The sequence below is a fragment of the Sus scrofa genome, chromosome 1 (genome assembly GCF_000003025.6).
Source record: "Sus scrofa isolate TJ Tabasco breed Duroc chromosome 1, Sscrofa11.1, whole genome shotgun sequence".
Taxonomy (NCBI): Eukaryota; Metazoa; Chordata; class Mammalia; order Artiodactyla; family Suidae; genus Sus; species Sus scrofa.
The window spans coordinates 52,904,234-52,927,401 of record NC_010443.5 but is presented as its reverse complement, the minus strand read 5'-3'; the positions used below and the strand labels follow the sequence as shown (position 1 = coordinate 52,927,401).

The 23,168-nt window shown below is 43.5% G+C and overlaps 1 protein-coding gene across 7 annotated transcripts in view; it reads right to left on the bottom strand.

Moving 5' to 3' along the window:
- The window catches only part of KCNQ5 (potassium voltage-gated channel subfamily Q member 5), a 504,374-nt gene that overhangs the window by 12,304 nt on the left and 468,902 nt on the right, over positions 1-23,168 (bottom strand). For all 7 annotated transcript variants that reach the window (XM_021073129.1, XM_003480275.4, XM_003480277.4 and 4 more), the window contains one exon: positions 17,709-17,817. In XM_021073129.1, coding sequence (XP_020928788.1) covers positions 17,709-17,817 — 109 coding nt within the window. The remainder of the gene's footprint in view (positions 1-17,708; positions 17,818-23,168) is intronic.

The following is a 23,168-nucleotide window of genomic DNA, read 5'->3' as shown; positions in this document are numbered from 1 at the left end:
CATATTCAATATCTTGTCATAAAACCATAATGGAAAAAATATGAAAAAGTATATATATATGTATATATATATATATACACACACACACACTAGTATAAAATAAATATAACTGAATATATACTTTATAAAATATATAAAATAAATATAACTGAATCTCTTTCCTGAACAGCAGAAACTAACATAATATTGTATATCAACTATACCTCAATAAAATAAATTAAAAAAAGTTACCCAAATAGCTTACTGTTATATATAAGAAACTCTGGGGGAACAAGTCATACATCAAATTCTTTTAGGCTCTTACAGAAAGACAACATAAAAGCCTGAGATTACCGTGGACAGTTTAAGAATATTTCATGTGAGGTACACCTTGAGAGTAGAAAAACACACTATTAAGAAACAAAATACTAAGTGCTGTACCTTTTTAATGCCCTGGAAACCCTGAATTAAAATCAAAGTCAATGGAGTTCCCACTGTGGCTCGGGGTAACGAACCCGACTAGTATCCACAAGGACATGGCTTCTATCCACCGCTGTAGCTCTTATGCAACCCCTAGCCTGGGAACTTCCATATGCCACAGGTGCAGCCCCAAAAAACCAACAACAACAAAAAATTCTGCAGAATATTGCTCAATTAGCTAGCCAAGTTCTTTTTGTTTCAAACTGAACACATTCATCAACTAAACTTGGTGTCTAAACTTTTCAGAACCAGAGATTTCTTTAATTATAATGCCTCCTATAACATGAACTCTAGGCTTTAAAACAATATTTCATCAGTACATTTCATGATGCCATGAAGAGCTAAGCTGCTGAACACAATCAGTTACTGCAATAACTTGATGTAATTCCTGGAGAAAGCAAGGAAACATATCATTTTTTGCACTTGTGCAAACTTATTGCAGGTAAATGTTAAACTTGTTGGTGTTAATTGGCTCCTAGACTCTTATTATCACACTCAAGGATCCCAGCCTGGGAACCAATCAACTAGGCTTTATGAACCAAAATTTATTGTTTCTTGGTGGAAAGTGGGAAGATTAAGAACAAATGTGGAATTTAAATGGAAAATTACCTATCTTAAGTGACAGCTGATTGCAACGAATCCAGATTGTTTTATTGGTTATAAAGCCCCAAACTTGATCCTGTAATTGTATTATTAACTTCAAATTGTATACTAATCACTCCTGAATCATTTGTCCATAATACCTTACTTCCTTTCTCTACCACACTGGTTTTCCATGGCCTATTGGGTAAATACCAAATTTCTCAGCACATCCTATAAGGCTGTTGATGGACTGGCTTCTGTCCACCTTTCTCACCTCATCCTATTCCACCTCCTCCTTGGAACTGGAGGTTCCAGCAACAATAAAATATTTGAGGACCATAAATTCAACATTTGACCAATTATATACCTCAATTATTTGAGCATGCTATCTCCTTTTCCTGAAGTCCTACAATACCATTAAGACTCAGTTCTAAAGTTAATTTTTTAAAAATGGAAATTCCTGCGATTCTTCCAAAGCAATCAGCTACTTGTTTATTAACCTTTATTTTAGTAACTAATGCACCATGTTATAATTGTGTGCTTATATCTCAGCCTCTATCAGGCCATACAAGGTCCTTGAATACAGGGCTATCTCTCTCTCCTTGATAATCCAACGCACAGTGCAGAATTAAATGAACAGGAAAAAAGGCTTATCTGTCTGGAGGCTCAACCCAGGAGGCTGGGCAGCTCCTGAAGGGGACAGGGTGACCCCTCCTTTCTCCAGACACTCATCTCTACCATTCTTCTGCACGCAACCCCACCCCAGCCCTTCTGGATTTTCTTGTCATCAAAGTGTTCATTTCTCAGAATTCTGTCTTGGCAATCTCCCTAAAATGCTAACTATTTTGGATTCAGCTCAAGCACAGATTCTCTAGAAGATAGATGTTCCTTGACCCCAGTAGGGTAGAAGGTTGGGTAGATGGCTTCATGCAGCTGAATCTGTGGCTTTGTATCTCACCCACCAGATTACGGGTGTCAGAGACTGTGTTTTCCACTATAGCATCTCATAAATCCCTGGCAAGTGTTAGAAATTAGATAAATTATGCCAAAGAAATGAATGGGGACTAGCTCCTCTCTAGTTGTACAAACTTGTTTATGCTGTTCTGTGAGAAGGCAGACTCTTGAGATCTGAAAGGAATGCCTCAGGAATAGATCTGAGCTCTTCAAGGCGCCTTCCGAGGGGGGGCAGAAGTCTTTGGCTCTCTTTCGTGAATACAAAAAAAATTCCTAAAGTAAATAAATGTTTATTCATTATCATTCTGCCTGATTCAGAAAAGAATGCTCTAAATAGAACTGGTTCTGAAAATCATGAAAATAAAATATCCTTTTTGCTTAAATCACTAATATAATTAAGATTCGGGAAAACAACTAAATCACAAATAAGAAGATATCCTTGTGAGGAAGAAAAAAGCAAAAACATTGAAAGTCAAGGAATAAATGACACTGTAACCCAGTAAGTATCAAATGTAAAGAGAGAGCTAATAGCAAAATTAAACTGTCCAGGGTGAGGAGCAGGAGAGGCTGGTGGAACAGTAACTAAGTTGGCTGAATGAATTCTATAGTATCACAGGACCATCAGGAAAACAGGGATGAAAACATGTGGTTACAGTCTACTGAGAGCAGGAGTTCCCATTGTAGCCCAGGAGTAGCGACTAGTATCCATGAGGATGTGAATTTGATCCCTGGCCTCACTCCGTGGGTTAAGGATACCGGGTTGCTGGAGCTGTGGTGTAGGTCACAGACGCAGCTTGGATCTGGTGTTGCTGTGGCTATGGTGTAGGCCAGCAGCTGAAGCTCCTATTTGACCCCTGGCCTGGGAACTTCCATATGCCATAGGTGCGGCCCTAAAAAGACAAAAACAAAAACGAGAAGTCTACACAGAGTAAAACCTAAGTTTTCTGTTTTCTGGCTTCATCCCTACAATGCCATGAACTTGACCTGAACGTCCAGTGTCCATCCACTGGACATGGAGCTGGATGGTGGGAGATGAAGACCTTGTCCCCCCCAGACCCACCTGGAGTGGGTCTCCCATTGCTGTACCCTCGTTGGACAGCTGGCACTGTGCTCAGCCCTTTATCTTTGCTATGTCAACTTAAAACTCTAAGAATTTCACACCTTTGACATTTGGGTCAAGTGAGGGCTCAGATGGTTGGGTCACCTGTCCAAAGTCACGCAGCTCCTAAGAGGCAGGTTTTAGCTGATACAAAGGCCCTATAAGCTAGATCTACAGGGTGCTTCACGAGCAGATGCACTTGTAAAGGTCGAGGAGAGTGTCTAGCTGTCCCCTGACCTCCTCCTGTCCCCTGCGTGCCCTCTGACACTCACGAAAGTAAATCCTAGGTCGCATTCGTCTAACCAACTCATTACCAGCTCTGTCTTCCCAAAGGGGGTCCCTTTGGAGTTCACCACACGCTTCAACTGGCCCTTTCATTGCTCGAAGCCCTCCCTCTCCTTAGTAATCAGGCCAGTGTGGGCTCCCCACCCTCAATAACTGTAATGTCTTCCCTTTCATCTCATCCCTTTCTAGGCATCATCTGCCTACTTTACCCCAGTTGTAGGTGATACAGGTTGGCCTCACTGCAGTCATCAGTTTGCTTTACTGTATATATTTTCCCAGCTACCAGCTGTTGCTGCACAATTAGCCTCTGAGAACCCAAGGAGCGAGGTGGCCACTGCTAGTTACGTGTAGAAAGAAATGAAGCCCAGAGTTCAATAATTCTAGGTTTCAGGGAAGACATGAACATGATGAAAATGGAGGAGAATGTCCAAAGTGGCTGTCAGACTATGAATTTGATTTTTTTCCTCTCCAAGACTATTTCATTTCAGGTACTGAGATGTTTCACTACAAGGTGAAGGGCAAGAGGAGAGGGGGACAGTTAGGGGGGGCCCTGAGTTACAAGTGGAAGTTAGTTGCCCTGGGAGGAAGCTTGGTTCTCGCACAGGCCATACTAAATGTTATCTCCACTATCCAAATGCTGCTGGACATAAATCCAGAGGGACTCAAAGTCTAGACAGGGGTGGAAAGTCCTTTCTGTAAAGGGGCAGACAGTAAATAGTGCATGCTTTATGGGTCACGTGATCTCTGTTCAAACCACTCAACTCTGCACTGCAGCATGAGAGGAAGCATAGCTGGTACATACACAAGTGAATGTAGCTATGTCCCAATTAAACTTGATTTACAAACACAAGCACTGGGTTGGTTTCTGGCCTTACTCTGTAGTTTGCGGACCTCTGGTCTAGACAAGAAGATTCATGAGGAAATGCCCTGTGGCCGGGCATAAAGGAAGGCTCATGAACTGGCCTGGGAAGAAGAGGTAGAAAACTTTAATGACCTCATACACGCTTATAAAAGAAATTTAATATGAACTATGTATTGCCTGGCAGAAAGGAGTGTTTGAACAAATCATTCCAGAGAAAAATTAGGACCTTTACAATACATTTAATAATTAAGATGGTAATACTGCCAGGTAGTACTTTGTGGTATAACCCCATGAAAAGGGTACTATTATTTTTAAAATTTTATCGACACATAGTTGATTTACAATGTTGTGTTCATCTCTGCTGTACAGCAAAATGATTCAGCTATACATAGATATATTATTTTTCATATTCTTTTCCATTGTAGCTTATAAGATATTGGGTATAGTTGCCTGTGCTATACAGTAGCACCTTGTTGTTTATCCATTCTTTTTTTTTTTTTTTTTTTGTCTTTTTAGGGCCCTGCTGGCAGCACGTGGAGGTTCCTAGGCTAGGGGTCAAATCGGAACTGCAGCTGCTGGCCTACACCATAGCCATAGGAATGCAGGATCTGAGCTGCGTCTGAAATCTACACCATAGCTCATGGCAATGATGAATCCTTAATCCACTGAGGGAGGTCAGGGATCAAACCTGCATCCTCATGGATACTAGTTGGGTTTATAACCCACTGAGCCACAACGGGAACTCCTGTTTATCCATTCTCTATACAAGAGTTTGCATCTGCTAACCCCAAATTCCCAATCCTCCCTTCCTCTCCCTTCCACCTCCATTTGGCAACCACAAGTCTGTTGAAAATGGCACTATTGTCAGCTCCATTTTGCAGATAAGGAAACTGGGGCAAAGAGAGGTTAGTAACTTGCCTGAGGTTAAGTAGCTGGTAAGTATGGGATCTGAAATAGTGCGGCTCCAGTGCTGAGCTCTTAATCACAATTTTCTGTCTTAATAGTACCATCTTAATATTTTTACACAAAATAAAAAGAGATACTGTGATATGAAATGGCTCTTTTCTTTCACATGCCTGACACATAGATGGTGCTCAATAAAACTCTGCTGTGTGAATGGCTTGTTCTTATTGGAGTTGTTGGAAGGTCCTTTGGAGGAAGACAAAAGGCCGGGGAGTAGGTTACCCTCTCACTGTCTCTTCCTTGTGAGGGTAAACTGCACCACTGGAACTAATACAGCCACAAAGAGTAAAATCCCTGGAGCTAGTCTCTTCTGATGCTGTGGGTCACCAAGAGGCTAGGAGTTTACAAGGAAACCCATGCACAAGGCTGACATGCCTCTGTAGGACCACTAGAGGGGGCAAAAGACTCACCACAAATCCAAACTGGCACCTGGGCTTGAAACTGAAGTCTGCTAGAGCAATTTTCTGAGCGCCAAGACATAACCAAAGCAGAGTTAAACTCTGGGTGGAATACAGCTATATATACACACAACACATGTGCACTTATAAGGAAGTGTAGGTGCATTTGCTGTGCTGCTATGAGTTACAGAATCTTGCAAAAGTCTTGTCCCAGTCCTCAAAATCAGTGTAAAAGCCCTGCCATACATGAATATGCCATGATTGGAACTACTAGACAACTGAGGTGGCCATGACTGACACTCTGGACATCAGCCAGACCATGCCTAGGCTGGGGGCTCAGCGACTGTGAATTCTGGAGGCAGTGTGACTGACTGTAAAGGCAGCAGCCTTCTCCAAGCTCCGATGCTCCCTGCAATCAGCCAGGGAGCTTAAAAAGTGCTGATGCCTGGTCCCAACTCCAGAAACCCCGTTTAATTGATCCAGAGATTTTATAAACCTCCTTGGGTGATGCAAACATGAGACCTACTGACAGCAGGTGGGGTGGGTTTGGGGTAGGGGTGGGTGTAGAATGATCTACACCTCCCTGCCTCCATTCAAAGAAGTGATGGTGGGTTTTGCATACATCCTCTGAGTCACACAAATCATGCCTATGAAGTGGCATGTCAGTATGCCTGGGTGGCAGGTCTCCAGCAGAACCCTAATGCTTTCTGCCCAGCTTCCCTGAGTAAGACCGAAGTTCCACAGCTTCTCAAAGGACTAAGAAGTTCCACAGCTTCTCAAAGGAAGGGAGAGAAGTGCTGAGGTGACTGGGGTATTCATTCTTTCAATAAATATTCATCAACCTCCTACTAAAGTGTGTGAGTCTCTGTGCTAGGGTCTGAGCAGCCCTGACTCTGCTGGAATGGGGTTGGTAGAGTTGAAGACACCTCCAGGGACACGTGGTCTCCAGCTCCTTCCTCTCTGATGTCCTGGTGGAAGGCAGCAGTCAGTGCAGCCAGGAGCTCTAATTGGACTCAAGAGCTTCATTTGCCAGAGCCTGGAGCTCTCAAGCGAACTCAGTGTGGCTGCTTTCCTGAGGGTTGCTAAAGGCCTGCTGGTGAGTAGGACTGAATCATTCATTCACTTACTCACCCATCAAACATGCTCTGTCTGCCTACTACGTGCCAGGCTCAGTGCTGGATGCCAGGGACACAGTGCGGAAGACAGATGCCTTGTTGCTTGGGCACTTCTGGTCTAGGGGGGAGACAGGCAAGCAGGCAGGGTCGGGGTTGGCCTTCAGGAGAGGAGTGAGTAGCCCAGAGTGGCAGAGAGAACAGGAGACACTTCCAGGCCTTTACTCACTCTGTACCCTCATTCTGGATCAGAAATGCTCCCCTTCTGTTCCTAGATCATATGCTTTCTTGTTCCCACGAGAAACATGACTGCTATCTGCCTTAAAGCAAGGGTCCTAGGGCTCATCCTTGAAGTGACCCAGAGCCTTTGATCATTGAATCTCTCCCTCTCTAGCAAGAGGCAAGGCAGCCCTCTCTAGCCTTCTAGAAGCTGGTCAAGGGATGTGTTGATCACAGAGGAAATTCGGCAGATAACTAGGACTACAGAACCTGATAATTTGGGTCACCACTGAAGGCATGTGTTATCACTTATTTGGATGATTCATGAATGTCATTTTTCTGTTAATACACAATCATGATTCAATGCCATAGATTTGCATTTGTATATACAGTATTTAGACTCTGAAAGTCTTTGAAACTAGCTGTAGAATATATACAGGACACTCCTTTACCCTTCTTGCATCTCAGACTGGGCTACTAGCCAGTGACTAAGGAACCCCAGGAGTATCTGGGTGCACTGGCCAGTCTCCTTTTGTTGCTTTTGGCTCTTAACAGAGACACAAATTAGCTCCACTGTATACAGACTACCAGACATCTTTACTCAAGGGGCAAGTAGATACTTCGTCTGGCTGACTTAAGGGTCAGGGAAGTTCTGTGGTTGCACTATATCCACCACTGGGAGTACAGTTATTCTTCTGATGTTTAAGATTATTGTGCTTTACACTCAGGATCTAGTAGGTTCTTCTGTAAATTTTGTTTGGTATTCTTTTAAAGAGATAAGAGCAGTAAAACCCAAGCAAGACCCTCTGGATCCAAGTCTACAAATGGGTAACTTTCCTTCCTAGGATTTTGTGAGCACTAATATGGTAACTAAACTTGGGGATTTTATTTTCCTACGAGTATAAAATCCTGCATAAACTTTACCATGTGAAACAAATGAGTAAGTAGACAAAATGCCTGTACACGTTGATTGCTCTTGAATATTTTTGGTCTTCGTAATGAATGGGAGATTCAGTTTAAATTGTACCCAAATAAAAGGTTAAAAATTAGATGCTGCAAAGTAAGTACATTTTCAGTGAAAACACTAGTTTAATGCAGCCTCAGGGCAAAATGTGGTCCCAAGCAATTATCTTCAAAACAGAAACAAGCAAAAGGAATATTCCAGAGAATATATTAGCTGATTAAAAAATACGTGCTAAATGATCCCTAAAATGTTCCCAGCAGAGTCCTTTCCTGTCACATGTCATCGACTTGGCTGTCAAGAATGTCTTCACAGTGACTTGCAAACAAAGACTCATCACCTCTGCTAAAATAGCTGAGATGCCATCAGCAAAGTTAAGAACTGGCGATGATTAAACAGCTTGTGGATTTAACGAAAACCCACAAAGGCAAACATGTGCCTCCTCTTCTCTATTTGTGGCGTATTCTTGTCTGAGTATGAAGTGAGATTTAAGAAAGCTTCAGAACTGAGAATGCATTTTAGAGGATGGTGAGAGAAGGGTCTTGTGAATGCTCCTAGACGAGGAGGAACTCGGGGCCAGAAAACTGGAAGACCTCCTTACTCAGCCGGGCTGTAGGGGGAGGCCTGTTGTGCAAACACCCCCTGCCCCACCCCCACCCCAGGGCCCGCCCCAACCTCACAGGCCTCAGTGGTTCTGATCAGATCTGAGCAATTTCAAAAGAGCGGATGAGTCTTTGCTGGTCACAGGTAAAGATTACACTTATTAGAGTGTGAGAATTTCAGAGATAATTTAATAATGTGTTTACAGTCTGGCTTCAAACTCTTTTGCCTCTATTGAAATTTTCTCCCAAGCTACTGGCAACCTTCTTGTTGCCACTTTTGAAGGACCTCCTCCCTCTTTGTCTTCCTGGCCTCTGAGAAGCTTTTACCACCGTGGACCCTGCCTCCTGCTCCAGACGCTCTCCTGGGGCTTCCCCTCCATCCCAATCGCCTGGTTTCTGGCTGTCCAGCTGTAGCTCCTTACAGGTTGTGAGTCGTAGATTCTGCGTGGACCACTTTTCCTCTTTGCTCCACATTCTCCCCCGTGACGCTTCCAGAGACCGTCCATTTCTGGGCTGACAGCAACCAAGTTTGTCCTCATTCCAGACTTGGGTCCTGGGCTTCAGATCCAGGGCTCCACCTGCCTGCTGCCAACATTGCTGCCCCGCAAACAACACTGGCAACACTGCGCCCTCTCCCCCGGCTGGCCCCGATCAGGTGCCTGGCTGTGTCGTCTTTGATCCTGCCTGCTCTTCCCTCCATCTTCTTCAACCAGTAAATGTCCAGACGCTGTTACTGTTTCCGCGTGAAAATCCCTGGCATCCATCCCCCACTTCACCGTGACTGCCTGGCTTTGGCTCTCAGCAGATCCAGGGCTGGAACAACAAGGGCCCCCTCTTTCCAATCTGTTCTTCCCCCTGCAGCCAGTGTCAGAGGAAAGCACCAACTGGGAGACTGACTTCTGTCTCCTGGCCCTCCTCTTTGCTAGACTGCTTCCTGCCCCTCTCTGGTCTGACCGCTCCTCCTCACATCCCCCTCCCCCACCAACACATGTACTTTCGGATGCCACCTCCTCCTCCGGTTCTTGGCTTTTGCAGTTGCCTCTGCCTAAACACACCCGCCTCCCCCTTCACTAAGCTGGCGGGTACCCAGGACTCCCAAGCAGGGAGCCATCTTCCTATTAATTATCTATCCCTGCGCCTGGCATAGAGAAGCTGATATACACTATTGGAGCACACGAGCTGACTCTTGGGAGGAACTTTTTTTTTTTTTGTCTTTTGAGGGCCACACCTGAGGCATATGGAAGTTCCCAGGCTAGGGGTCGAATCAAGAGCTATAGCTGCTGGCCTATGCCAGGGCCACAGCAACGCCAGACCTGAGCCTCATCTGCCACCTACACCACAGCTCACGGCAATGCCGGATCCTTAGCCCACTGATGGAGGGCAGGGACCAAACTGGAGTCCTCATGGATACTAGTTGGGTTCATTACTGCTGAGCCACGACAGGAACTCCCAGAAGGAACTTTAGAGTGGCTGTCCTCAGGCTTGTGGGTGGGGATGCAGATGAGAACAGCTTCCACCCCTCAAGTCCCCTGACTTCCTGGGAGGGGCTACGAGGGCGAGGGCAGCAAGTCACCCTAAGGATGAGGGGGCGGGCATGGGAAGATCTCCCTGGAATCTTGTCTCCTGGGTGGGTGAAGAGTTACCCTTCCAGCTCTGAGAGGTGTTACTCTGGGCGTGTCTTCAGTGCAGGCAGGGGTGAAGAGTAACTTCAAGGGTAACAGCTGGCGCTTCCTGGGGGAGGGGGCTCAGGCAGGCCAGGCACTGTCAGATGAGAACAAGAAGTGGACATGCCACAGCAGCTGGTGGGGGTGGGGGGACCTCAGGGAGTAGAGGGTCAGTCTGAGTGAGGGATGAGCATGCAGGCAGCATCTGGGGAGGCCCCAGGGAGTCCAGGCCCCTGGGTTGTGATGCTGGCGTTCCCACAGTGCTTCCCTCAGGCCTGGCACTCAGGGCCCTGCCAGTGGGAATTCATTTCACCCTCACCTCAATGCAGGGATAAGGGAACATCACAGACAGGGGATATGGTTGCTTCAGGTTACCCAGAGGCCGCTGGGTTTCTTGGAACCTTTCTTAAGCAGCTCATGTGGGGACAGGTAAAATTAGTCAGTGGTGCCTGGGTAGAGTTAGGCTGCAGCTTCAACTAAGGATTGGGAGTTTGGGATTAGCAGATGTAAATAAACTATTATATATCAGATGGATAAACAACAGGTCCTACTGTATAGCACAGGAAACTACATCAATATCCTGAGATACACCATAATGGAAAAGAATATGAGAAAGAATATACATATAACTGAATCACTTTGCTGTGTAGCAGAAATCAACACAACATTGTAAATCAATTGTACTTCAATTTAAAAAATGAACATTAAGGAGTTCTTGTTGTGGCACAGTGGGAATGAATCCAACTAGGAACCATGAGGTTGCGGGTTCAATCCCTGGCCTCGCTCAGTGGGTTAAGGATCCGGCGTTGCTGTGAGCCGTGGTATAGGTCACAGATGCAGCTCAGATCCAATGTTGCTGTGGCTGTGGCTTGGCTGGCAGCTGTAGCTCCAATTAGTCCCCTAGCCTGGGAAATTCCATTCACCGAGGGTGCGGCCCTAAAAAAAAAAAAGGAAAAAAAAGATTCCTGGAGTTCCCGTTGTGGCTCAGTGGTTAACAAATTTGACTAGGAACCATGAGGTTTCGGGTTCAATCCCTGGCCTTGCTCAGTGGGTTAAGGATCTGGCATTGCCATGAGCTGTGGTGTAGGTTGCAGAGGCGGCTTGGATCCCACGTTGCTGTGGCTCTGGTGTAGGCCAGTGGCTACAGCTCTGATTAGACTCCTAGCCTGGGAACCTCCATATGCCCCAGGAGTGGCCCTAGAAAAGGCAAAAAGACCAAAAAAAAAAAAAAAAAAAAAAGATTTCTTGAGTTTTCACTCCAGACCTTATTCATTCATTTGATTCTTTAGAAGTCTGGGAAATAAGAGGTCGCACCTAAAAGAGACAGAGGGTGTGTGGATGACACCTGGAGCGACAGGAGAAGGAAAGCTCATGGTACACCCTGCAGCTTCCTGCTATTTCTCCTCCACACACTCCCGTTGTGCGTTGTTTGGATTTCCTCACAAGCACAACAGGTTGTGTGGTATCCTGACTCACTTCTTGGTGGCTGGAAGCAAACATGGTTATGTAAATAAGCGGGTGAGAGGACCATTGCTGCCAGCTTGAGAGGAGAGCGGTCTTGATCCCAGAAGCATTAATTCTAGGGCAAGTACGGGTGAGAAGCAGGGGAGCTTTTTGCCATGCATGGTCCTAACAGCCCAAGCTCCTGGGTCATCTTGTTGTGTACACCTGAAAATTTATGCAGCCTATTTGATGGGAAGACAAATACAAACATTTCTTTCATATTTAAAAATGACTATTCCAGGAGTTCCCGTCATGGCTCAGTGGTTAACGAATCCGACTAGGAACCATGAGGTTGCGGGTTTGATCCCTGGTCTTGTTCAGTGGGTTAAGGATCCGGCGTTGCCATGAGCTGTGGTGTAGGTCGCTGAGGTGGCTCGGATCCCGAGTTGCCATGGCTGTGGTGTAGCCCGGCAGCTACAGCTCCGATTTGACCTCTAGCCTGGGAACCTCCATATGCCTCGGGAGCGGTCCTAGAAAAGGCAAAAAGACAAAAGGAAAAAAAAAAAAAAAAGAAAAAAAAAAGACTATTCCAAGACTCTTTTATAAATGAAGAGTTCTATTGAATATGACTTTTAATTTTTTTTTTTCTTTTTTTTTTGCCATTTCTTGGGCCGCTCCCGCGGCATATGGGAGGTTTCAGGCTAGGGGTCAAATCAGAGTTGCAGCTGCTGGTCTATGCTGCAGCCACAGCAACAAGGGATCCGAGGCATGTCTGTGACCTACACCACAGCTTACAGCAACACCAGATCCTTAACCCACCCACTGATCTAGGCCAGGGACAGAACCGAAATCCTCATGGATACTAGTCAGAGATTCATTTCCGCTGCACCATAGTGGGAACTCCAAGTGGGCTTATTTTTAAACTGAAAATTTTGAAACTGTGCCGGAGAAAATATTTTTCAAATGGTGATAGAAAAACTTTTGTCTTGCCTTGTTTTATGGACTGAATTGTGTAAGCTCCCCCATCCCCATTCATATGTTAAAACTCCAGAGAGTTCAGGAACGTGGCTGTGTGTGGAGACAGGGCCTTTAAAGAGGTGATTGAGTTAAAGGAGACATTGAATATAGGCTCTAATCCAATCAGACTTCTGTCTTTGTAAGAAGGGGAAACTTGGACACAGACAGTACAAAGGAAGGCCACTTGAAGACATAGTGAGAAGGTGACCGTCTGCAGGCCAAGGAGAGAGGCCTCAGAGGAAACCAACTCTGTGAACACTTTGACCTTGGACTTTGAGGCTCCAGACCATGAGGGAATGAACTTCTGTGGTTAAGCCACCCTCGGTGGTGTTTTGCTAAGGCAGCCTGAGCAAGTGAATGTACCATAGTATAGCTGACCCTTGAAAAACAGGGGTTTGAACTGCTTGTGTTCATATATGTGCAGATTTTTTTCAATAAATGTATTGGAAAAGTTTTTTAGAGATTTGTGATGATTTGAAAACACTCACAGGCAAACCACATAGCTTAGAAATATTGAAAAAATTAAGGAAACGTTAGGTATGTCATGTATAAAATATACATACATACTAGTTTATCCTTGTGTAGGCATAAAGTGAGTGATATGTAATATAAAATTAATAATGTGTTAGTTTTCTTACTATTAACTTTACTTTCAAAGAATTACATTACTGTAAAGTATGCCTCTCTCATAGTTGGAGAAACTGCATGTCAGCCTATTTTCATAGGTTTGCAAAAAAGTCTAACACTGTTTCAGTACTGTATTATGAATATAACCATATACCATATGCCATATGTAATAATGATTCATTCATTAGTGTATAAGCTAGGCTACCAGGAAGCAATTATACTAGGGCTAGTCGCGAAACAATCATATTGCTGTTTCTTTTTTCGGCTGTGTCTGCAGCATATGGAAGTTCCAGGGCCAGAGATGGAACCCACGTCACAGCAGCAACCTGGGTCACTGCAGTGACAATGCCATATACTTAACTTGCTGCGCCATAAGGGAACTCTGCATAAATCTTTAAACCTGTAAATAAATATGAATTTTTTCACATTATCTTTTTTGTTTTTGATGTCTAGTGTTAGTAATACATACAACAGCTACAGTTTTTTGTCATATAAGACATTATTATTGAAGGTACTGATAGACAATTCAACTTGTAAGCATACTCATATTATCAGTATATATTGTACAAACTATCAATAAAGCTTCTTTATAATGTTCTTAATAACTTTTTCTTTCTTCTAGCTTAGTTTTTGGTAAGCATACAGTATATAATACTTATACGAAATATATGACTTTAAAGGTAAGCTGTCTGGTCAACAGGCTATTAGTAGTTAAGGTTGTGGGAAGCCATATGTTATTTACAGATTTTTGACTATGTGGGGGTTGGTGCCCCTCACTCTTGGATTGTTCAAGGTTAAACTGTACAGTGAGAGTTGAGTGTAGAATGTTCAAGACTTTATCAATTTGCTTGTCAATCTGTTTACTCCCCTGCTAGTTTGATCTATTTAGAAATTAATTTATAGGAGTGGATGAAAAGAAACTTAATATTGTTTGAACTGAATCATTAACGAGATGTAGAACTTTTGTTAAAAATCATTTCAGTCTTTACTTTCAGAGATGAATTTGTATTAAAAAAAAAGAAAAAAAAAAGAAGGCATATGTGTGTGTGACTGGGTCACTTTGCTGCACAGCAGAAATGGAAGAAACATTGTAAATCAACTACACTTTAATAAAAAAATTAAACAAAAAGCACATTTCCAACAACTTCATGTACTCCAACTAAATAATATTTTGGAAATAATCTGTGTAATCCTGGAGGAACTATACTAAGTGTTCTTCTGTCTTTTAAGGCATAGTTTGGAATGTCTAAGAATAGCTGTTGTTCACGACTAAAAAACGTGATATCACTCATTAAAAAGTCTCAAAGTGCACTCGGGTAATGGAATCCAGATGAGTCTGGAGAGTGGGCCTTAATCATCTCATTGCCCGAGAATCCTTACTCTCAAAAATAGCTAGAAAATGTCAGATGCTTAATAAATATTAATAACTGAAAATAAGAATTCCTACTTCACTGTGTGTAAATGTAATCATATTATTTTCCATGCTGTCATCCTCACAGTGGAATACCTATTTTCTGTTACATATTTTAATTTTAATTTGTCTCTTAGGGAAAACTATTATTATTGTAAGAGCTACTGGGAGACAAAAGGCATGTTCAAGTGGTCATATTAAATGATCAAACAACCGAAAAAGAACAAGGATGGTGCCAGAAACAAGGTTGCCATTTTGGAGATGAATAATGGGCTGGTTACATCTGTAACCAGCAATGTAACTGAGCAGGACCCTGTGGGGCCTTCTTGGGGCAGGCCCTTCCCCCAGATCCTCTGCTGCCACTCCTCCCTGATGCACCTATATAATAGTACCTGATGCACATTTCCTGAGTTGACTTTCAGATGCTAAAACCTCCACTAAATGGAATAAGTTAACCATTTAAGAACCTTGAGCTTAGCACCACGATGCTAACCACTGTGACCCCACCCTGTCACTTCACCATCAACCAATCAGAAAACTGCACACTCTTCTGAGACTGTGACGGCCCCCCACTCCCCAACCTGGCTTTTAAAAATGCTTTAAAAAAAACCTTTGGGGAGTTCAGGTGTTTTGGGGGGCATGAGCCACCTATCTCCCTGTTTGGTCTGCAATAAATCTTTCTCTGCTCCAAACTTGGACGTTTCAGTTAGGGCTCACTGTGCCTTGGGCACACAGACTTGTGCTAACAATATACACATAAAATACTCGTTCAGGTAAGCTGTAGGAGGTAGGTGAGCTCTGGCCAAAACATTCTAGTCATCGATGTTCAGTTTATTATGTAATTAAACTCAGGAAAGGGACACTTTTGCATATGTTTCAGGGACTTATACTTGCAAACTCCTTTTCAAAACTGCTAATTGAATTGGCTGGTTTTTTAATTATTTAGAAATCAGGTACTATCATGAGTCAAAGATTTCTAATTAAGTTATTAATTCTTGAGATATTGTTTTTCTAGAATCCAAATTTTTAAATGGAATTTAGAAGTGATTAAAAAAAAAAAATCCCTCACAAGCAGAATCAGGCTAAGGGAGAGAAAAACATCCCCATCAAGAGTTATGAAGTAGCAAGCAGAAAGCTTCGAAAATCCCCCAAAAGGAGAGATGTGTAAACAATAAAAGTTCTGTTAAAAATAAGAACCAAGAAAGAATTCTAAAAAGCAAGGGAATTCTGCAAAGGACTTTACAAAAATCAGTCAAGTTTCAAGAGGAAAGTATAACAAAGTAAATCATAAGCTGCTCCTAAAGTGCTTAGCTAGCAGAATAAACCTATTTCGTTTTCTTTCTTGAAGCTCACAAGTCTTCTTACAGAGTGTAAGGCAGCAGCAGAAAGCTTCAGAAGGTCTTGGGAAATGACACAAATGGGGTTAAATATGACTTTAAGGAAACTTAATCTGCTCCCCTTAGATAAGATTTTACTGCACTTGCTGCAATTCAGACTAAGGGTCTTTGATGGCTATAATGAATGAATGGAAAACATTTCAAGGTGACTTCTAGGCTAGCAATATCCAACGGAACATTCTGCAATGATGGAAATGTACTGTATCTTCTCTGCCCAAAGGAGAAGCCACTAGCTCTGTGTGGCCACTGAGCACTTTAAATGTCGGTAGTACTACTTATGAACTAAATTTTACATTTTATTTAATTTTAAGTAATTCAAATTTGAATCACCTCGCGTAACCAGTGGCTACAGTATTGGACAGTGCAGTATAGGTCCTTTCCACCCTTTTAACTGAGGGCTGCAGACATCATTTTACTACATATTCTTGGGTTTTCTGGGATATTACCCAAGGCTTCTAGGATCCCCAGGGGTAGGACAATCATAAGACTGTCCAAACTGGGACACATTGAGAAAGACAGGAGTGTTAGTGACAGTCAGGATGAGGCCAGAGGCATAATCTGGCACAGCCCAGGACACCCAGGAAGGGCTAATTCCCCCATCCACAGGGCTTGCAGGTTCTTTAAGGAAGTAACTAGGTTGAACCTGGCTTCTTTGGGGGTTGCTGTCACAGATAATATTTAAGTATCTTCTCAGGTACACATTTTCATAATACCATGATTTTCTTTGCCCCAACAAACATTTACCACAATCTTTAAAACTCATTTTCTACTCTCCCAGTGACCCTCAGCCACCAAGTAAAGGAATGTCTAACAGCGTGCTAAAGGACCAAGTACGAACGGAAGTAAACAGTCAATCACTCTGGTATCTGAGCTTAGACCAAGTAAGTATCTGGAGAGCTAAATTAGCTTGGATATTTTAAGCTTTCCTCAGGCTTTTTGGTAAGAGGCAGGAACAACCAAAAAGAGCAGAGGTATTTCTTTGCAGTACTGGCACCCAGCAGTCCCTATACACATTCTCCCAAAGGTTTAAACTGGCCAGGCTGGGTTAGAGCAGTTCTTTTAGTCCAGATCCTGGATTGTTTGGAGGAGTGGATCCCGGAAATACAAACATCAGTTGCTTTGGACCCTCTCTTAATTTTCTGCCATCAGTAGAGGAAGGAAGCATATTGTGGTTAGCCTTGACAGTATATTTCAGTAGGACAGAGGCAACCCCCTGCACAGCACACAAGCTTCTCATGGTCAGAACTCAACCTGCTTTGAAATGGTGTAGAGGGACTTTTCTCTGACACAAAATACAGAACATGGATTGAAGCATCAAGTCATACAGGTAATTTACAAAATCCAGTTGTATCTATACACAGATGTCCTGAAAGCCACAGAGTCCTATGACAAGCCGGTTCTCAAGTACTCTGTCGGGTGTGGCCTGGCTTTTCAAATGCCACCCATCTTTTATAACATGGCCTGTGTTGGACACAGTCAAGTTTTGTATTAAGAAAAAAATATTTCAGAATTTAATAGGGATATGGATGAATAGGAAGAGAAAAAGGAATTATTCCAGGAGATTTACCTGCACGAAAGAGAACTTAGCAACACAATTAATTCAAACAATCAGAGGTAGGTTCTAAGAATCATTTGTCAAACGCTTTCACCAACCTGATAGCTCGAATGACAGTTTTAAGTGGTGGGGTGAGGTCCTCCACTGATACATCACACTGGCATCCTTTATCATCATACACATCATCGGTGCCAAGCGCTGTGTCAGCTGCAAGAGAAAATGGCCAGTTAACAGGACCAGCAGTGATTTTGTTTTAATTCTTTTTTTTTTGGCTGTGCCTGTAGCATATTGAAGTTCCTGGGCCAGGGATCGAACCCGCACCACAGCAGTAGCCTGGGACACAGCAGTGACAATGCCGGATCCTTAACCTGCTGCGCCAGGAGGAAACTTCCAGCAGTGATTTAAAACATGCTACTAAATGGGGGGGGGGGCCTCACAGACTAAGCTCATAAATCAGTATGAATAAAGTCAGCCAATTGTTTTTCCCAATATTATTCTTTCTCCTTTCTCTACAGCCTCACCAATTTTATGTGATTTGACATGGCTACCTTTCTATTTTCTTAAATTTTATTTTATTAAAGTATAGTTGATTTACAATATTGTGTTAATTTCTGCTATACAGGAAAGTGACTCGGTTATATACATATATTCTTTTCCATTGTTGTTTATGACAGGATATTGAATATAGTTCTCTGTGCTATATAGTAGGACCTTGTTTATCCATTCCACATAGAATAGTTTGCATCTGCTAACCTCAAACTCCCACTTCTTCCCTTCCTGGCCCCTCTCTCCCAAGGCAATCGCAAATCTGCTCTCTGTCTATGAGTCTGTGTCTGTTGGACATGACTGCCTTTCTGAGCTGTTTTCCATGGGGAAATGGGGCTGCTGTCACACTGTCTTTTCAGTAGTGGTGACAGATTTGTGTTGGTCCACCTGTGCTTTTTTGTCCAGTTCATTTGAAACTAGCAGCCAGAGTTGATATAACAGCTGTTTGGAGTTAGGAAAACAGTTTTTGCACATTTAATGAACTGGCCTGTATCTGGAGAGCTTGAAACCCATGGCCCTGACCCCATTAGTCCCATGTCCCGAACGAATGTGCTAAGCATTCAGTTCCAAGAACACTGACTCCTTATCAGTTACTGGACATGGGAAGCCCAGGAGAGAGCTTGCTTATGACAGCATGGTCAAAGCTGAGAGCAGATTCTCGGACTGGATAAGAAAATTGGCTCCTCATAAACGGAGCAAAATAACTTCTGATTTAATTGCGAAGTTTGGAAAAGGAGACAGGTTTACAATAAACACCAAATTAGTAAGGATTTATAAAATTAATACGGAGTAAATAGATCATTGTGGCTTTTTTTTTTCAGCAACAGAATATTGAAAGCAGGTTAAAACTCCTATAATGCAGAATAGGTTAAATAAATATGGCTTGGTTTATTTAATGGAATATGGAGAATCTGTTAAAAATGATGACTGATGACTGGAAAAATGTCGCAATATATTATTAAAGAAACAGCCTATATCTGGGATTAAGAGTGATTTCATTTTTCTGCTTGGCTATATTTTCTAAAATTTCTTCAATGAACATGTATGAACTTGGTAAAAAGTAACAGGAAAGTACTCATGAGAAAAGAGTTACACAGCCTCCAAATACTGACCCTCTTTATTTATTCATTAAAAAAAATTCTTTTTGTCTGTGCCATGGCATATGGTAGTTCCCAGGCCAGGGCTTGAACCCTTGCTGCAGCAGTGACCCAAGCCACAGCAGAGATGTCAGATCCTTAACCCAAGGAGCCACCAGGGAACTCCTGAGCCCTTAAATGTCGACATAACTCAAGGACTAATACTGCTTTCTTTCACCTTTGCTCTGCTCAGTGTTCATTTGCTAAGTCAAAAAAAAAGAAAGGGACTCTGCCATGGGCTGTCTTGGTTGGGTTAAAAGTCTGGAAAGGCTGTTGGAGGCCCATTCAAGGGCGGTGCTTACATTAGGAAGGCAGTTGGTGCACCATTCAATTCAGCAACTTACTGTGTGTTTACTGTGCATTGGAATCCAGGGGTGGGGTGGTGGGGGGGGTGGGGGGTGAGGGAGGAGATGCAGATGGGTCTTTGCACTTAGATAAAGCTTTTGCATAATTAGTTTTTCTTTTTCTTTTTTTGCTTTTTTATGGCTGCACCTATGGCATATGGAAGTTCCCAGGCTAGGGGTTGAATTGGAGGTGTAGTTGCAGGCCTACACCACAGCCACAGTAATGGCAGATCTGAGCCTTGTCTGTGACCTACACTGCACCTCGCAGCAAGGATGGATCATTAACCCACCGAGTGGGGCCAGGGATTGAACCTGTGTCCTCATGGATAATAGTCAGGTTCCTTACTGCTGAGCCACAATGGGAACTTCAAGTTTTATTATTTACAGCAACTGTGCGAGTTGGGGATGATGTGTCTGGATTTTAGATGCTGAATTGAGACCCAAAGAAGGTGAGTACTTCACCTGAGGCCTCAGCGGTGGTAACTGGAGCTGGGTAGTTGCAGGGCATGTCTCTGAATCCAGTTCGCTGAGGTCCCAAAGCCCTTGCCCTTTGTACCATATCACCCAGTATCAGAACACACACAGGGGGTGGTAGTGGCAGCCAGCAGGTCAGGAGAGCTCTGGGGTGCAGCCTGTCCTGCTGGGTACCCTCAGCATCTCTCCAGAGCAGAGGGCCACAGTTCAAATGAGAGTGTGCCTATGAACTCTGTGTCTAACAGTCGGATCTGACTCAGGGATGACCTTGAGGGCAGCCGGCCCACTTTGTTAGGCTGACCACCCACAAAATATAGCCCTTTTAGCACATAAATATCAGACTCAAGATTTTAATGACAACCTTCCAGGAGCTGTTCATGATTTCCTCCTCCAACTGGATCCCAACCTGCTCTTAGTTGGTATAGAGGGTTGAGTAAGTCTTGCCCCCAAATTCACATGCACTCAGAACATCAAAATATGACCTTATGTGGAATAAGGGTCTTTGCAGATGTAATTAAGGTAAAGTTTGAGATGAGCTCATACTGGATTAGGGTGGACCCTAAAGCTGGTGAGAGTATCCTTCGAAAACAGAAAAGGAGAAGATGAAGGAAGAGAGAAAACAGAAGGAGAGACAAGGACCCGCCAGAAGCTGAGAGAAGCATGGGATGGTTTCTCCCTCAGAGAAGTGACAGAAGTATGACTTATGGCCCACAGTGACAACACTAGTCACTTTTTTTTTTTTTTTTTTTTTAATGAGGCATATGGAAGTTCCCAGGCTGGGGGTCAAATCAGAGCTGCAGCTGCCGGCCTACACCACAGCCACAGCAACGTGGAATCTGAGCCGTGTCTGCGACCTACACCACAGCTCACGGCAACAATGGATTGTTTAACCCACAGAGTGAGGCCAGGGATCGAGCCTGCATCCTCATGGGTACTATTTGGGTTCTTTACTGCTGAGCCACGATGGGAACTCCTGTGTGCATCTTTAAAAAAACGCATAACAGTATCTTCATCACAGGCATAGCAGTAAGTAGCAAGAGGACAGACTGGCCTTCAAGAATAGGTCATCACTGGGAAAAATTACTTCAGGAGGACCGGATCCCTACCCTACAGGAAACATCCCATTCCCTGGGACTGAGGAGGGTGTGTGCGAGGTGAGAGAAGGGGTTTCACATCCAGGCTGGGAGGCTGACAGAGCTGAAGCCACCACAGGGAGCCCTGTGGGATACCCAGACGTTAGCTGCCCAAAAGAGGTTTCTATCAACGCGCTTTGCTACGATTCCCAGGGCAGAATTCACGGGAGTTTTTATGCTGCTCTTCAAAGAGAGGCATAAAGCTGCTTTCTCTAGCTGAACTCTACTGAGGGGTGCTTATGACATGGTCCCCTCATCCCTCATAAAACTGGGGACTCTGGGGAGGTTACAGGAAGGCAGATTTTGCAAGGCTTGGATCAGTGGCTTATCTACTTGAAAATCCAATACAGCCAACCAGAACACGATGAGGCAGGTCCATATAATTAAGAGGCATAAAATTCAGGGTCCTTGGATTATTATGAGGTTAATGGAAAACTTCTTCAGCAGGTAGGACTGTCACAAAAAGTGCAGAAGGAAAGGCAGTGAAGCTATAATATGCACACTGACTGTAAGTGGAACTGGAACATCCCAAGAGATTACAAGGCCGTTTTCTCCCGGCTGAACACTGAACCCTTTCCTCCGTCCTGCTACCCAGAAAGACCTTGAGTCTCTTCATCTTGTTTAGGAACAGGCTGGGCAGAAGATGGGCGTCACTGATCCAAATGCCTCTTAGGGAATTTCATTATATCCTATAACTTAATTATTCAAGACATAAATTAAGCTCCTCTCAGTTTTTAAAAATATTTTTTTTTTTTTTTGTAAGCTGGGTCAGAGCAAACTAATAGGACATATGTCTTTGCTGATGTACTGAAGCAAGGGCTGAGTCAGAGAACGTCTTATTTCAAAGCCACAAAAATGGGGAAAAATGCTATCTTTCTGTTTTTAAGTATCTGGAGATATCGATATCGTTTCCAGTGAGGCTAACAACATGTTAAATGTCTTTCTCGTGATTCCTAGAGGCTTAAAACCCTCTGTGAACTCTGAGGCACCTGGGTGGGGCTACGCTTTCAGCCAAGGCTGGCTCTGTGCTCTCCGACCACACTGCTGGCCCTCTGCCCTGGCATTTTGGGAAATGTGGGTCATGGGAACATAAGCTTATGTGAGCACTGATCTGCAAAAGCCGTCATGAAGGGCAGTGTGCCAATGGGGTGAGGTGCTCCCCAAAGCCCAGCTCCCTGTGGGCAAGCCTCCCACGACCAGTGGGACTGCCCAGTGCACGCACAGTCTGTGCTTGGAGGAGAAGAAGTTTAAAATACAGTCTGAGCAGGACCTGACAGAACATTGTAAATCAACTATACTTTAATAAAAATAATAATAAAATACAATCCTTTGACTCCCCCAACTGGCTCTGTCTTCTATTAATTAGCAGTGTTCAGGATCTACTTTCAAATCTTGAGCTTTGTTTCTCTTGATTTTGGAAACCCTATTCCATAGTTTTTGGAAAGAACTACTTGGACCTTACATGATAAAGAGAACATTCTGGAAACTTCTGCTATGTCCAAAGACTGTTTTTCTTTTTCCACTACAAATTTGGCTGTCAAGATGCAAGTGCTTAGGAAAAAAGGACAGGTAGTTTCTAGTTCATGTTCTTGGTCACCTGCTCTTATAGATTAGATTTCTTTTTACATTTCTTGACAAAATGATTAGAATGGTTTTCAACCTTAGCTGGCCGTTAGAATCACCTGGGGAGCATTTAAAAAAATCTCAATACCCAGGACAAGCTGGAAGGTAGGCCTCAGAGTTTTCCCAGAGGAAGCTTCCCCTAGGAATTCATATGCAGCCAAGGACCATTGACTGTAAGTGGAAAATGGTGCCTCTGTTTCTCCCAGCCAGAACCGAGGTATGTGTGTGACTCATCTGCCATAGGACTTAAACTAATTCCCCCCGTTTCCCTTCATACCACAAGTATATTTTGCACAATCTGA